This window comes from Hirundo rustica, chromosome 1, assembly GCF_015227805.2.
Source record: "Hirundo rustica isolate bHirRus1 chromosome 1, bHirRus1.pri.v3, whole genome shotgun sequence".
NCBI classification, from domain to species: domain Eukaryota; kingdom Metazoa; phylum Chordata; class Aves; order Passeriformes; family Hirundinidae; genus Hirundo; species Hirundo rustica.
Genome location: NC_053450.1, coordinates 23,638,514 through 23,652,036, shown reverse-complemented (window position 1 = coordinate 23,652,036; position 13,523 = coordinate 23,638,514). Strand labels below are relative to the sequence as shown.

The following is a 13,523-nucleotide window of genomic DNA, read 5'->3' as shown; positions in this document are numbered from 1 at the left end:
GGGTTTGTTACATTCAGAATTTTCCATTGTACACTGAGGTTAAAACTACAGAAATTAATTTTCAAGGGTCCTTATGTTAGGTGCCATTTTCAAAAATTTGATCCAAACCTTCTTATAGTAGGTTCTTTTCATAAGGCTCTGTTCCTGTAGATCCACATAAAACTATAAATCTGATAGTAATACCTGCTTGTTGCAGGATTACTGGAGTTACTTTCGTTAGGCAGACATTCAGATGAAAATATGAATAAGTGAAGTCTCCAGGAAAAAACATTTGTCTTCCCCACCACCATGGAAATGAGAATGGGGTAGTAGTTTGAAAGGGAATCTGACTTTCCTGCTTCTCTTTATCATGGCATAGTCCTGTCTTTCATAATCCACCCATCCAAATCCACCCCTTCAGGCTGTAGAGCAGGGTCTGAGCCTCATTGTGAGCTATGGACCCTGTCCTAAAAGGTTTTTCCTGTAGTGCAGTTATTGGTACCAGAATTTGGCAGAAACTTCATTCTGCTCACAAGAAAAAAATCCTTTTTCAGTCACTTAGCTGGGGATGAAAACTCTCCTGGTCCTGGCATTAATGGACTTAGTATCTGGTCAAATCATCAGCCAGTATCTCAGCTGGGATTAGGCCACTGTCTCCCAGAAACTGCCCAGTGTCTATAAAATGCCTCTTGACTGCTACCACAGGAATGGGAAAACCCAAAGCAGGATTGTTTATTACTATAAACAATGTAAGTTCTTGCTCCAAGCAAAATACAACTGTGGGGGAAAAAACCAAAACCACAGTAAACAAAAAAGTCTTCAAATATTTTCTTAACATGATCCTCATCACCTACTTTTTCAGATGTCAATGATAATGTTCCATTCTTCATGTCTTCTAACTATGAGGTGTCTGTGCCAGAAGGAGCTGATGTTGGCACGTCCGTGGTTCAGGTGTTAGCTATGGACTTGGATTCTGGCCTGCATGGAGAGGTTTGACCTTAATCCAGTTTTTTTTCCTCACAATACTCAAGTTGTAGCGTTGTAATTAGTGAGAAGGTGAAGTGAGCAGATGGCAGGGTAATGAGCCACCAGCACTTCTTACAGCACCTGTCAAGCATTTGTCTGACCTATGGCTGATGTGCATCACACGGGATGCAGGCAGAGAAGATCCCGTTCGTGATCTCAGCGTCCTGCAGTGTGGCAGCTCATCCTGATCCAGCAACCATGACAAAGCACTGCTGCATGGTTCTCAGGGTTGCTCCCATGACAGTACAAGTGGATGTGGCTGCACGACATATTTACAAACTCTTGCCTCTTTAGCTCATTTTTTTAATTGACCATCAGTTATTATTGTCAGTTTAAATTAACAGCCATTTAAATATGGTCAATTAAATACCATCACTGATCAAACCAACATTTGGCCATCATAGTAATAGTGACCTAACCCTAGGAAAAACCAGAATTCTGAAGGGAATTGCTCATTTCCTTTGCATTTTACTGAGCCATCTCTAAAACTCCTACTAGCTCTTCTGGGAAGTAGCTCTAGCTAGTGGAGATCTGCTGTTCTGAAGCTGTCATTTTGCAGCTTCTGAAGAGCAACCTATGTGATAGAACAGTCTGGTGCTGCTCTGGGCATGACTTGGGGGTGGGGATGGAAATGGTGTTTTTTCAGGGAACGACCTTCATTAAAGGGAAAATTGTGAATAGCTTTCATTGGTGGAGGTTTTCATTTATGCAGTCTTGTTGAATAGGACACAAATTATTAGGGGTTTTTTTGTGCAGGTTTTTTATGGTTTTGTTTTGGTAGGTTTTTCTGTTGTTTTTGTTTGTTTGTTTTTGGTTTTTTTTGAGATCAGAAGCACAGTGGATTACTAAAATCTGAGGAGACACCAGGGAAAATGCCAGTCCATACATTCTCTCCTGTTATTCATGATCTTTCTTAACTGCTTTGACTGGCCACTGTTGGAAATTAGATACTGGGCTTGATGGGCCTTGACATCACTGGTACAGATGTTCTTCTGTTCGAGAATTCTGCACTTTTTATATCAAAATGAACAAAAGACTTAGAAAAAATATATTCGGATGATCTGTCTTTCCTCAGTGTTGATACTTTGCAGAAAGAACCAAGAGGCTTCTGAGGAAGGGGGAGGTCACAGCACTTGGACATACAAATGAAATTTGAAAATACAACCTCTTTTAACCATTTCCTTTTTAGGTGCACTACTTAATATTAAAAGATGCTAATGAGGATTATCAGTTCTTCACCATTGAACCTGAGACAGGAATTATTTCCACCCAGGCATCTTTTGACAGAGAGAAAAGAGCCTCTTACTTGATTGAAGTTCAGTCTCAGGACTTATCAGAATCTGCTAGACCTGGTGTTCATGGGCAGCCCAACACAGGTAAAAAAAAACCTAAGGAATTCTATTTTGGGCTTTTTAACTTTCATAGGCTTGGCAGGTATGTGAGCTGTTTGGAATAACACAAGGTATTCCACCTCTGCCATTTCTACTCTGCACGTTCCTCTTGCATCTCTTTCTCAGACACAGCCTACGTGAGGATTTTTGTCAGCGATGTGAATGACAACGCGCCGGCATTTCCTCGGTCAGTGTATGAGGTCAGCATAGATGAGGACAGGGATGTTGGAAGTCCTGTTGTGACAGCAACAGCAGATGACAAAGATGAAGGTGAGTGGACCCTGCATGTCTTTTTAAGTCCTTTTAGTGTTAATGTGTGTTTGTGTGTAGGGCTACTTCCTTCATGGACAAAAAGTTCTCTGCATTCAGGAGACAATTCCACATTTCAAACAGTTGTAAAAGTGGGGAGAGAAGTTCTGGGTTCATGTGAGTGTTTTCTGTAATTAGGTGCTCAGGTTTGTAGTGCAAAGGTTAAGTTAGCTGGCAATGTCTTTGGGGTAGAATGAAATCACCTGGAATCACAGCCCTGCTGTAAATCTACGCTCACTCTTTGCAGAGCTCATGCTTACTTTTTGCTGACTCCTGTGCTTTCAAGATCTCCATAGGAGTCAGTTTCTGTTGTAAGAAAATCAAATGTGTGCTTTTTGGTGAGTTAGTGGGTTAAATATGCTTGTGGAAGAATCTGACAAACAGTGGAAAATGTGGGATGACATGGCCAGAAATGAAGTCTGGAAGAAAGTCAGACCTTCCATTTGGGCTCACACTGACACCAGCTCTGATGGTGTGAAGCTGCCCCTACAATGTGGTGAGACGGATGGGCAGAGCCAGTCCAACAGCATGGATCACTAGTCAGTCCCTGTCTTTGTGTTTTAGTTACTTTTGTGAGCTGGTAAAGCTCAACTTGCTCAAGAGAAACAAATCTATTAATTAAAAGAAGACAAACTGGTGACAGAGCCCAAATGAGAAGCAGAGGAACGTGTTGCTGGGAGCAGGTGAGAGTTTGCTGCTCCTTTTTGTAGCAGTGCTGCAATGCCTGTGCCTCTCAGTGCCCATGAGGAAGTGTAAAGAGGCCATTTGAAACCAGCCTGGGAGAATTTGACAAAGGCTGCTAGCAAGTGCTGCTCAAACTCTTGCTGCAAGGGCAGCCAAGTCCTTCCAAGCACTAATGTTGAGCACAGCCTTTTCCCTTTCTAGCAATCCATATTGCTCTAGTCTTCTCATCCACAGCTGACTCTCAACTTAAAAAGCTGAATGTTCTTTTCGCTCCTAGCAGTTCACCTACTTAATTTAGGAAATTACTTTGTATACTGCATTGCAATGTGTTTTTTACCTTTCCAAATAAGTAAACAAAAAGCACTAAACTATTTGCTCTTGTTCCTAAAAGTTTTGCAGTAAATAAACAGCTGCTGTTGCTCAGGTGGAATGTTCTAAGATTAATTTTTGCTCAAAATAGAGGACTTCTGTTAGATTTTAGCACCACCCAGTGGTTTAAAAAAAGTTAAGGAATACTGGCATTTTAAATGAGAGGCTTAGAAAACATTTAGTAAAAATAGCTTCTTGTATTTTCCTGGTCTGTTACTCTTTTATTATTGGCAAATGAACGCACAATAATTTAGAGGCACACAATTTCTCCATTATCAATCAGCAAGTGCTTGTCTGTGTCTGTAAATTATACTTGTGAATATAAATGCAAACCTAGCGTCCCATCTACCACACACAAAACCTTCAAATTATGTACACAGATCATTCTGTGTATGTTTTTATGTTTTAGCTCACACACACACCACAGCAGTCTGAGCAAGTAAGGTTTCTCTTGGATACATGTCCATTGTGCATAGCTGGATAGAGCATTCATAGAGTGAACAAAGGGGGCAATTGTTTCTTTCTCTTATAGGTGCAAATGCCAAACTAAGGTATCAGATCACTTCAGGAAATGTGAAAGGGTTTTTTGATGTGGAACCTGAGGTTGGAACTGTTTTCATTGCTCAGCCTCTGGATTATGAACAAGAACAACATTATGAGCTCCGTCTTGTAGCTTCTGATGGAAAATGGGAAAACCATACTCTTATCATCATCAACGTTGTCAATAAGAATGATGAAGCACCAGTCTTCACTCAGAATGAATACCAGGGCAGTGTCTTGGAGGAGCTCACAGATCTGCCAGTACTTGTCCTAAAGGTAAAGCAATTTCCACAAAGCAGGCCAAAACTGGCCTTTGTGTTCAGCTCAATCCCATTCATTCACACCAATCCAAAAAGATAGTTTATTTAGGGTAGGGGAGAGGCCTGGTATTAGGACTTAGCTAGCAACTTTCTGTAAAGAACAGAATAAAGTAAGCCTGGTAATTTTGCGTGGTGGACCAATTTTGCTCTCTTGACCAACATAAACAATGGTTCATTTTGATCTTAACGGTCTTTTCCAAACTGATTCTAAAATTATGTGATTCTAAGTATTGAAAAATATGTTAACTTTCCTTTACAAAGAAGATTTGGCATATTTTGAGTGACTGTATAAGCACAGAATGCTTGGCATGTGTACCTCATGCATGTAATGGTTAAATTTAATCTACTAAATAAACATTACCAGGGACTGTTCTTTGATTCCAGCTCAATCATCTTCATTGTTTTGTTGTTAGAGCAATTCTGGGTAGGCCCAATTAGCAATCTCCCAAACAATCCCTGGCTGCAAATCAGGAGCTGGGAGTTCTCCCTGGCCTGTGCTGATCATCAGCTTGGATGTATGGCCTGTTTTCACAGCAGTCTGTTCACTTAGAGAAAATCAGCCCCTACTTGCCTTTGTATTCCAGCTTCAAAGAATCTAACATGAAATATTTGCTCAGCAGAACTGTAATTATTTTCACTTGATTCTTCCTACAGTTTTTTTTCTCTTTCCAAAATATACTAGGAAGTAGAATGTATTAGTCTAAGTGCCCTCTTTTTGTTTCTCTAGGCTGTTCATGATGTCTATTAAAAGAGTGCTTGAATGACTCAAACCAATAGATGCTTGCTGTTAAAATGCATGTTATTCATTTAGCCTGCACTGTAGCAGCTGCCATCAATAAGAGAACTGTGATTTCCCCTTTTGTTTTAACATAAACACTCGCCTGCCATGGCTTGTTCCAGGTTTCTGCAACAGATCCTGACCAAGCAGCAGATCAAAATGCCATTAACTATTCCCTGCATGGACAGGGAGCCAGCAGCGAGTTCAGCATCAATGAGCACACGGGTGAGATCAGCGCACACAAGAGGTTAGACCGAGAGAAGCGATCAACGTGGCGCTTTCTCGTTCTCGCAACGGATGAAGGCGGAGAGGGACTGACTGGCTTTGCAGATGTGATCATAGAAGTGAGGGACGTGAACGACAACTCGCCCCTTTTCCTCTGTGTGTCGGATGGCTGCTTCACGGGCAGCATCCCTGAGGACTCTCCAGCTGACACTCCTATCATGGAAATGACAGCAGTGGACCTCGATGACCCCAAGGCTGGTATAAATGCTGTCCTTACATACAGTATCATTCAGAACGTCAAAAACGAAATTAATTTGAACTTATTCTCAATTGATTCAGTTAGTGGCACCATCTCTACGGTGCTGGGGTCCCTGGACCGTGAGAAGGAAGACAAATACCTAGTGGTAGTCGAGGCCAGAGATGGAGGAGGACTCACTGGGACAGGCACCGCCACTATTTTGGTGACTGATGTAAACGATCATGCTCCGGTCTTCCTGCAAAGGATTTACACAGCATTTGTCTCCGAGAATGCGAGCATTAACACTGAGGTGGTGGTGGTGTCCGCTGTGGACAGAGATGAGGGAGAGAACGCCATGGTGACGTTCAGCATCATTGACGGGGACAATGACCGCAAGTTCTCCATAGAGACAGATGAAGTCAACAACTGTGGGTTTATCCGACTACGCAAAAGGATTGACTTTGAGAAGCCTCATGAGAGGGTATTCAATTTGACTGTGAAAGCAGAGGACATGGATTTCTTCAGCATCGCTCACTGTGTGATCTATGTGGAGGACTCGAATGATCATGCTCCTGTCTTCTATCCCCAGTTCTATGAAGTGGCTGCACTTGGGGAAGATGTACCAGTTGGCACCAAAGTTATTCAGGTTTCTGCTGTTGACTTGGATTCTGGCCTGAATGGGAGGTTTTCTTTCCACCTGCAAAACAAGTCGGATCCAGGTGGCCAGTTCTCTTTGACTAGTGATGGGTGGCTGGTGGTTGCAGGATCGCTGGATCACGAGACAGTGGCTCAGTACAAACTCATTGTGATTGCCACAGATATGGGACAGCCCCCTCTGACTGGCAGTGCCACTGTTTTAGTGACTCTGCAGGATGTAAATGACAATGGGCCAGAGTTCGAGGCACATTATAACCCAGTGGTCTGGGAAAACACAGCTTCTCCACAGGTTGTCCAAATGAATGAGACCTCCACGCTGCTGTACGCCAAGGACCGAGACACTGCTGCTAATGGAGCACCTTTCTCCTTTCGCCTTCTCAGTGATTTGGACAGCCTGACCAGCTTCAGCTTGCAGGACTTCCACAACGGAAGTGCCATGCTCACAGCACTGCGTACCTTTGACAGGGAGGTGCACAAGGCGTTCTACTTGCCCATCCTGATCACAGACAGCGGGATCCCACCCATGAGCTCCACCAACACACTGACCGTGAACATCGGGGACCAAAATGACCACCCGCATTCGGCTGGCTACATGGAAAGTCTCATTTACAGCTACGATGGTAAATCACTCCCTGATGTTTGCTTCCAAGGATAATATAAGGTCAAAAGAGGCAGCTTTAAGTTTTACAGGAGGAATCTGTCCTGTTCCACATAAGTTGTCAGTAGGGATGTTACTGAAGTTTGCTTAAACCCCAACAGAGAGCAGTAGGTATGTGGGGCACAGGACTCTGGGCCACTTGATTTGTGGAAGAAGTGAGCCAGCCTTGAAGAAGGAGCATAATTGGCTGCTTTTCTTCATACCTTTCTGTCAAACTTGAGTAATGATCTCTTGGTTTCAGACACAGTTTTTGCAACAGCATTAACATACCAGGGGAGAAAAAATTATCAAAGTTCATAATGTTTCTGAGAAATGATGAGAGAAACTATTAATGCTGAGAACCTTCTTTCTCCTCCTTAAACCTTTTTCCTTCTCCAGACTGAATTGAATTTTAGTGAATGCACTTAAACTGAACTCATATGTAAACTGCTGAAACATTCACCTAAGTCTTCAGCTGAAAAATGCTGTTATGGGGGAATTCTCTGTGAATGCTGGCTGCATGCAGTGTGAGAGAACCCATCCTTTCCCTTCTTGCCTTGGCAATTAAGCAGCAGTATTCTTGTGATCTGATGACCCCCATAATAAGCCTATCAGGAAAATAAGCCACACAGGTGAAAATATTTTGGGATGCTTGCATCCATGTTGGCTCAGGGCATTTCTTCCATTTCTACTCTGCTCTGTGTCCTATGGTTTGCTAGCACAATAAATGGTCTGCTATGGCACACCAGGAACTACTTCTGAGTAGATGCTGTTCATGTTTATTTGCACTGACACATTGTACTGCCTGTTGCGTGATTATTCAAGTTCAGCTTATTGTTAAATTGAAACCAAGTCTGTTTCTACTTGCTGAGAAACTCCACCTGTAGCTTAAATACGAAACATTTTTATTAAGTCTGAATTTCATTTTAGTTGTTTCTTTAAAATCATCGGTACCTTGGTTAATTTCTGTGAGCGACTACTCTAGATCTCAGATCTTTGATTAATTAAAACATAAAGGAGAGAAAGAATAAAAAAGCTACTGTGACACTGTTGTTACATTCATATCCTGTGGGAATCAAACACCAGGGCATCTGGTATACTGTCTCCTGCACAATATCCACTGAATTTTGCCAAAGAGGTACAGTTTTCTCTCCTTCCATTCAGTTCCTTGGTTGTTGGAGTTTGTTGGGTTGTGTTCCATGTTACATGAAGTCCCATATTTATCCAATATTTCATGTATCTTTGATTCTTTACTCAGTAGGTTTATGAATTATACAAATATAAATATATATAAATATATATAAATACATATATATAAAATCCAGAAAATACTAATTTGTCAGTTTTGCTGAGAGGATGTAAAACCAGCAGCATACATGCTGCTTTCCTTCTCACCCCGAGTCTCACCATGTACTCAAAATAAGCCTGGCCACTGTATTTTGGACATCCTCTCTATCTTACTGTCATTTCTATCTTTCTGTAATTGCTATTGTTTTTCGCCCTTTATTACCCAGTCTGCATTTTTGTTGTTTATCCTGTCAAACACAAATCCCTGTCTAAACCGCTTTGTAAGTTGTTTGGATAATGCAGATATAATCGTGAAAATTCTCAGAGGTGGCTTTTCCTTTCTCCTTCCCATTGCTCTTTATTGCAGTCACCTGTAGAATTAAATCTAGGTAGTCATACAGCGAACATGTGATAAGCAGGGCACTGTGTGGCATTTGCAAACTGGTGCACGTCTCTTGAGAAGTACAACTATTTTTGTAGAGGTGTAGGCTTACAACACATGTGCTTAGACCAGCACGTGTTTGTGTACATGTGAGGGGTCTGACTGTGCCACTTGTGTGCTGTGTTGTTCTAGGTATTCTCCCCACGACAGTACTGGGCCAGGTCAGTGCCCCTGATGCTGATGACTGGGATCGCAAAATCTACCAATTTGAAGGGAAAACATCAAGGTATTTGGAGAGAAAAATGGGAGTTGCGTAAATTTTGTGGGGAAATTCACAAAATCACAGCAAGCATTTACACTGACCCTTTTGTGAGAACAAGAGTACAAAAGCATTTTGTTGGTTAGACACTTGTCTGTGCAGATCTCCAAAAGCCGTTCTGAATGTGAGGCTGCAGTAAATAACACTGCATGATGAACCAGACTGCTGCCCATTGCCTCATGGGCCAAAATTCTAAATTTCTGTTCACACTCATACCCACAATCTGCATTAGTGAGCTGCTACAAGAAACGGACCTACTAACTTCTAAATTCCTCCATCCAAGCTCCTGGTGTTTCCATGTCACCACTTATTTTAAGACCTTATTTATACCAGATGTACAGGCTTGGGAGTGTCTGGATTGTGACTGGGACTGAGATATACAGGTGCCACTCAGAGATTTCGACAGAGGCATCGCTCTCAGTGAAACTCTACACCATGAGTTTGCAGTGTTTCCAAAGTTATGACTATTGCAGCTTTAGTCTTCCTACATAGTTTATACAGCATAGCAGCAGGAAGAGACCTTCATGATACTCTGGCGAAGAATCATTAGGAGCCAACAGGAGACAATGTAAAAAAATTCTGTTCTGCTCTGTCCCTTAATGAGGGAACACATCTGAACATTTTCTTTGATAAATAGTAAGTGGTTCAGAAAAACCACCAGTGATGATAATCAGTACTTAGCTTTTGAACTTCTCATAGCTTGTTCCCTGGCTTAACTCTTATTACAGGTACTTTATCCTTAATGATAACTCAGGTTTGCTGACTATTAAAGAAGGAACCCCACCGGGAACATACAACATAAGAGTTAGAGTCATTGATGGAGTCTGGCCGGATGTTATCTCGACTGTAAAAGTTGTAGTGAAGGAAATCAAAGATGATGCCCTCCATAATGCTGGTTCTGTACGAATAAAAGGTAATCAATGTGCTCAAGTACGGTCCATGTCTTTAATGTTACTGCTGTGATACTTAGAATTCCACTTAGAACACTCTTAGACATGGGATGAGAACTAATAGTTTTCTAGATAAGGGTTTGAAAATGCATCTTTGCATGGTCCTCTGATACTGCATATGAAGGAACATCTATGGAGAAAAAAAGACAGCAAGGAAACGTTTCTCTGATTTCCACACCAACTTTTAAAAACCCCAGCAACTTATATTTCAGAAGAAAAACTTTATTTGAACAAGTGTCTGCCTGAAATTCACTGAATTCTTTCCACCTTTGTGGAAAAGTAAAAACTTCTTAAATGTGTTTCTGATTTAAAAAAAACAATTTTAAAATGGAAATTAATAAAAGTCAAAAAAGTTTCAGAACATAGAGTGTAGCAGAAGCAAGCACAGAAAATTTCAGAGCCTAAAAATGAAAATACCCTGAACTTGCTGTTGAGTCCATTTTTGGCAGCCTTATGATTTATTCTGTGATGGTCTTCTCTTCTATTGCTACAACAGTTGCAAGAAACATGTGTGCCAAGTTCTCAACTTCTGTTACAGGTATCACACCAGAGGAGTTCATATCCCAGTCCCCTGAAAGGCAAAGTAAATACTATCAGATGAAGAAGATCCTTTCAGAAATCATCTCTGTTCAAGTGGAGAATGTTCATATTTTCAGTGTAATGAAGAGCCCAAGTCAAATCCGAGGGGTTGATATTTGGTTTGCAGTTTATGGTCCACCTTATTATAAAGCAGAAAAACTTAATGGCAATGTAGCAGCTTCCAGAGCCTGGGTAAGTATCCATCCTGTGTATGAAACCACAGCCTCTTCTCATTGTGTCTATTCAGGTAATGCCTATTGCCTAGTGAATGTGAACAATTAGAATGATTGAGGGAGTAATGTGTGAGAAAAATACATAATTTTATCAGTGAAATCAAACAATCCTTTTTCACTTATACTATGTTTCAAATACAAATGTTTTGAATGCCAGACTCTAAATACATATTGTCACCTAAACACACTATACCTTTAGGACTGTAAACATGTTTTTTTTCTTATAGAAAAGACTGTAAAACACTGTATAAAGAATGTGTTTGGCTGTTGCCTTTCTACATGATGCCTTAATATTTCAATTTTTAGCTCTCTAGTTGAAACTCCCAAACCAGTCAAATGTTCCAAGTTTCTAGACTTAAGAGAGCAAAGTAGTAAAAGAGCCACTCTCCAGTACAAAATCAGGTTGGAAATATGTGTTTAAAATTTAGTAAAGTTCCTTCCTGTCTAGGAAAAAAAAAAATTGAAAAGCGTTAAATTATTTGCTCTGTTGGAAACATGCTGTTGCAGAGCTATACCAACTCATTCTTGCCAGAAAAGATATTTCTTCACTATCCAGTGCCAATTCCCACTATCTTTAAGTCAGAAGTTCAGATTTAAATTATTGTTCAGATGCTGTATAAATAATGAATCAGAACCTTTAGTGATAAAAATTTATCTACTCAGTCTCTAATGAATATTGACAGTATTTTTGCCCTCTAAATGCTTATTCATGCTGTAATTGACTTACACCAAGGCTTTGGCCTTAACAGATGCCAGACTGAGCTGCCTTTGGCTGTATAGGCTGAGGTAGACATTGGAAAGTATTGGCACAGCAACCAGTTTTGAAAATAAACAAGACTTGGGCTTTTCATTGCTGTCATGGGTGAACTCAGTGGAAAAGTCAGCTGGATACAACTAATTATTCTTCCTCTTCAGCTGGAAAGCATTCTGGACATAAATATCACCCAGATTGGCATTGATGAATGTGTGACTGCAGACTGCACTCACAGCAGCGGGTGCATCAGTAAGCATGAACAGAACCACGTACCAACCATAACCACAGCTGGAAGCGTTTCACTGGTGTCTGTGACGGTGTTGAGTCACGCTGTGTGTGGCTGCGCTGCTCGGGAGAATTCTCATCTTTCCTGCTCCTCATACCAGACAAACCCTTGTCTCAATGGTGGCACATGTGTGGATACTGATTTGGGCTACAGGTTGGTAAAATTTCATAAGGTGTGCAAACAAAATGCACATAGCGCAGACTGTGAGGAGGATGAGTCGAAGCTTCAGGAGCCATCATTGCACGTCTTCCCATTGTGGCAGATCTAAGTTTTGTTATACTTCACACACAGATCTTGCAAAAGAACTTCTGTTTTCAGGTACATATATTTTGTGTTCAACGTAGTCTCCAGGAAAACCTTGGGAATATTCCAGGCTGTACCAGTGCCATTAATGCCACCCTGCAAAATGCTCTTAGTTTGTGGAGCCTGCCTTAAACATTTTAATGCTGTTAAACATTTTAATAACATCTCTCATGTCACTTAGTAACCTCTTCCCCACATTTCTTACCTCATTTGTTTCTCCAAAAATGAGATCTAGTAGGTAATATAGCATAAAGATGAAAAAAAAAGATAGGATTACACTAGCTCAGAATTAGCCTGATCCCCTTCCAGAATGTGACTTCCAGCATGTTTGCTTAAAAATAATCATCCCAATATAAGAAAGCAGAAACACTGGCCAGTGTCTTTGTAGCACCCTTGGTAAGGGTGACAGGACTCAGACTGAAGCTGCAGAAGCTCTTGTCATGCTAAAGTTCTCATTGCTGCTCAGGTATAATCAGACAGGGAAATTTTGCTGCCCAGAAACTCTAGACAGGCTCTGTCACCCATCATTTGTTCAGCTCTGAGGCTTTTTTGCTTCTGCTCCATTTTCAGTAGTTCTGTGTGTCATCTTTGCCTGCATCCTACCCCCATCATTCTGCTCTCAAAGGTACTAGAAATCTATCGGAAACAGAAACTAAGAAATAGGAGCCCAGCTGATCTTCCTTCCTGTCCCTCTGCCCATTTCTGTTGTTCCTTCGGTTTCCCACTTCCAGGTTGTGTTACTGTCATACTGTGGCTTCGTTTTTCTACATACTAAGGAAAGAACTCCAAGCGTCTCTTGTTTGACAGTGTAAAAGAAATAAACTAGCAAGTATCTTGCAATAAGAGTGAAGACATCAAGATCTATGACTGCCACATCTCACTTCTTCTAGATGATATTACCTTCCCACACCCTTCCTGCTGAGACTCCAATTGGACACAAGCACAATTTTTTTCCCAATGAGAATAATCAACCATTGTGTTGATGTCCCCAGGGAGGTGGTGGTTTACCCAGCAATGGACACTTCTGGGATTCGACTACCAGGATGCTAGGCCATCTTGTCTAGATCATTCTTTTGACAAGAAAAGTTGGGCTAAATTATACTTGAGGCCTTTTCAACCTGTCATTCTATCATTCTGTGTTTGCTTTGCTTTTCCTGTCAGCACTATAAAGTCTTCAGACAAGCTGATAATTTTTTTATGCTGAAGAGGTAAGAGGTTTTCATGGACTTTATATATTACAACAGGTACATCATTTACTCACAGAATACCCTTGCATA

General features: G+C 41.1%; 1 protein-coding gene across 1 annotated transcript in view; it reads left to right on the top strand.

Moving 5' to 3' along the window:
• LOC120762303 (neural-cadherin-like) overlaps positions 1-13,523 on the top strand; it is a 54,544-nt gene that overhangs the window by 29,037 nt on the left and 11,984 nt on the right. Inside the window, exons 14-22 of the mRNA XM_040084571.1 lie at positions 842-969; positions 2,195-2,381; positions 2,523-2,666; positions 4,291-4,574; positions 5,519-7,136; positions 9,015-9,108; positions 9,870-10,054; positions 10,630-10,862; positions 11,819-12,096. Of these exons, the coding sequence (XP_039940505.1) occupies positions 842-969; positions 2,195-2,381; positions 2,523-2,666; positions 4,291-4,574; positions 5,519-7,136; positions 9,015-9,108; positions 9,870-10,054; positions 10,630-10,862; positions 11,819-12,096 (3,151 nt within the window). The remainder of the gene's footprint in view (positions 1-841; positions 970-2,194; positions 2,382-2,522; positions 2,667-4,290; positions 4,575-5,518; positions 7,137-9,014; positions 9,109-9,869; positions 10,055-10,629; positions 10,863-11,818; positions 12,097-13,523) is intronic.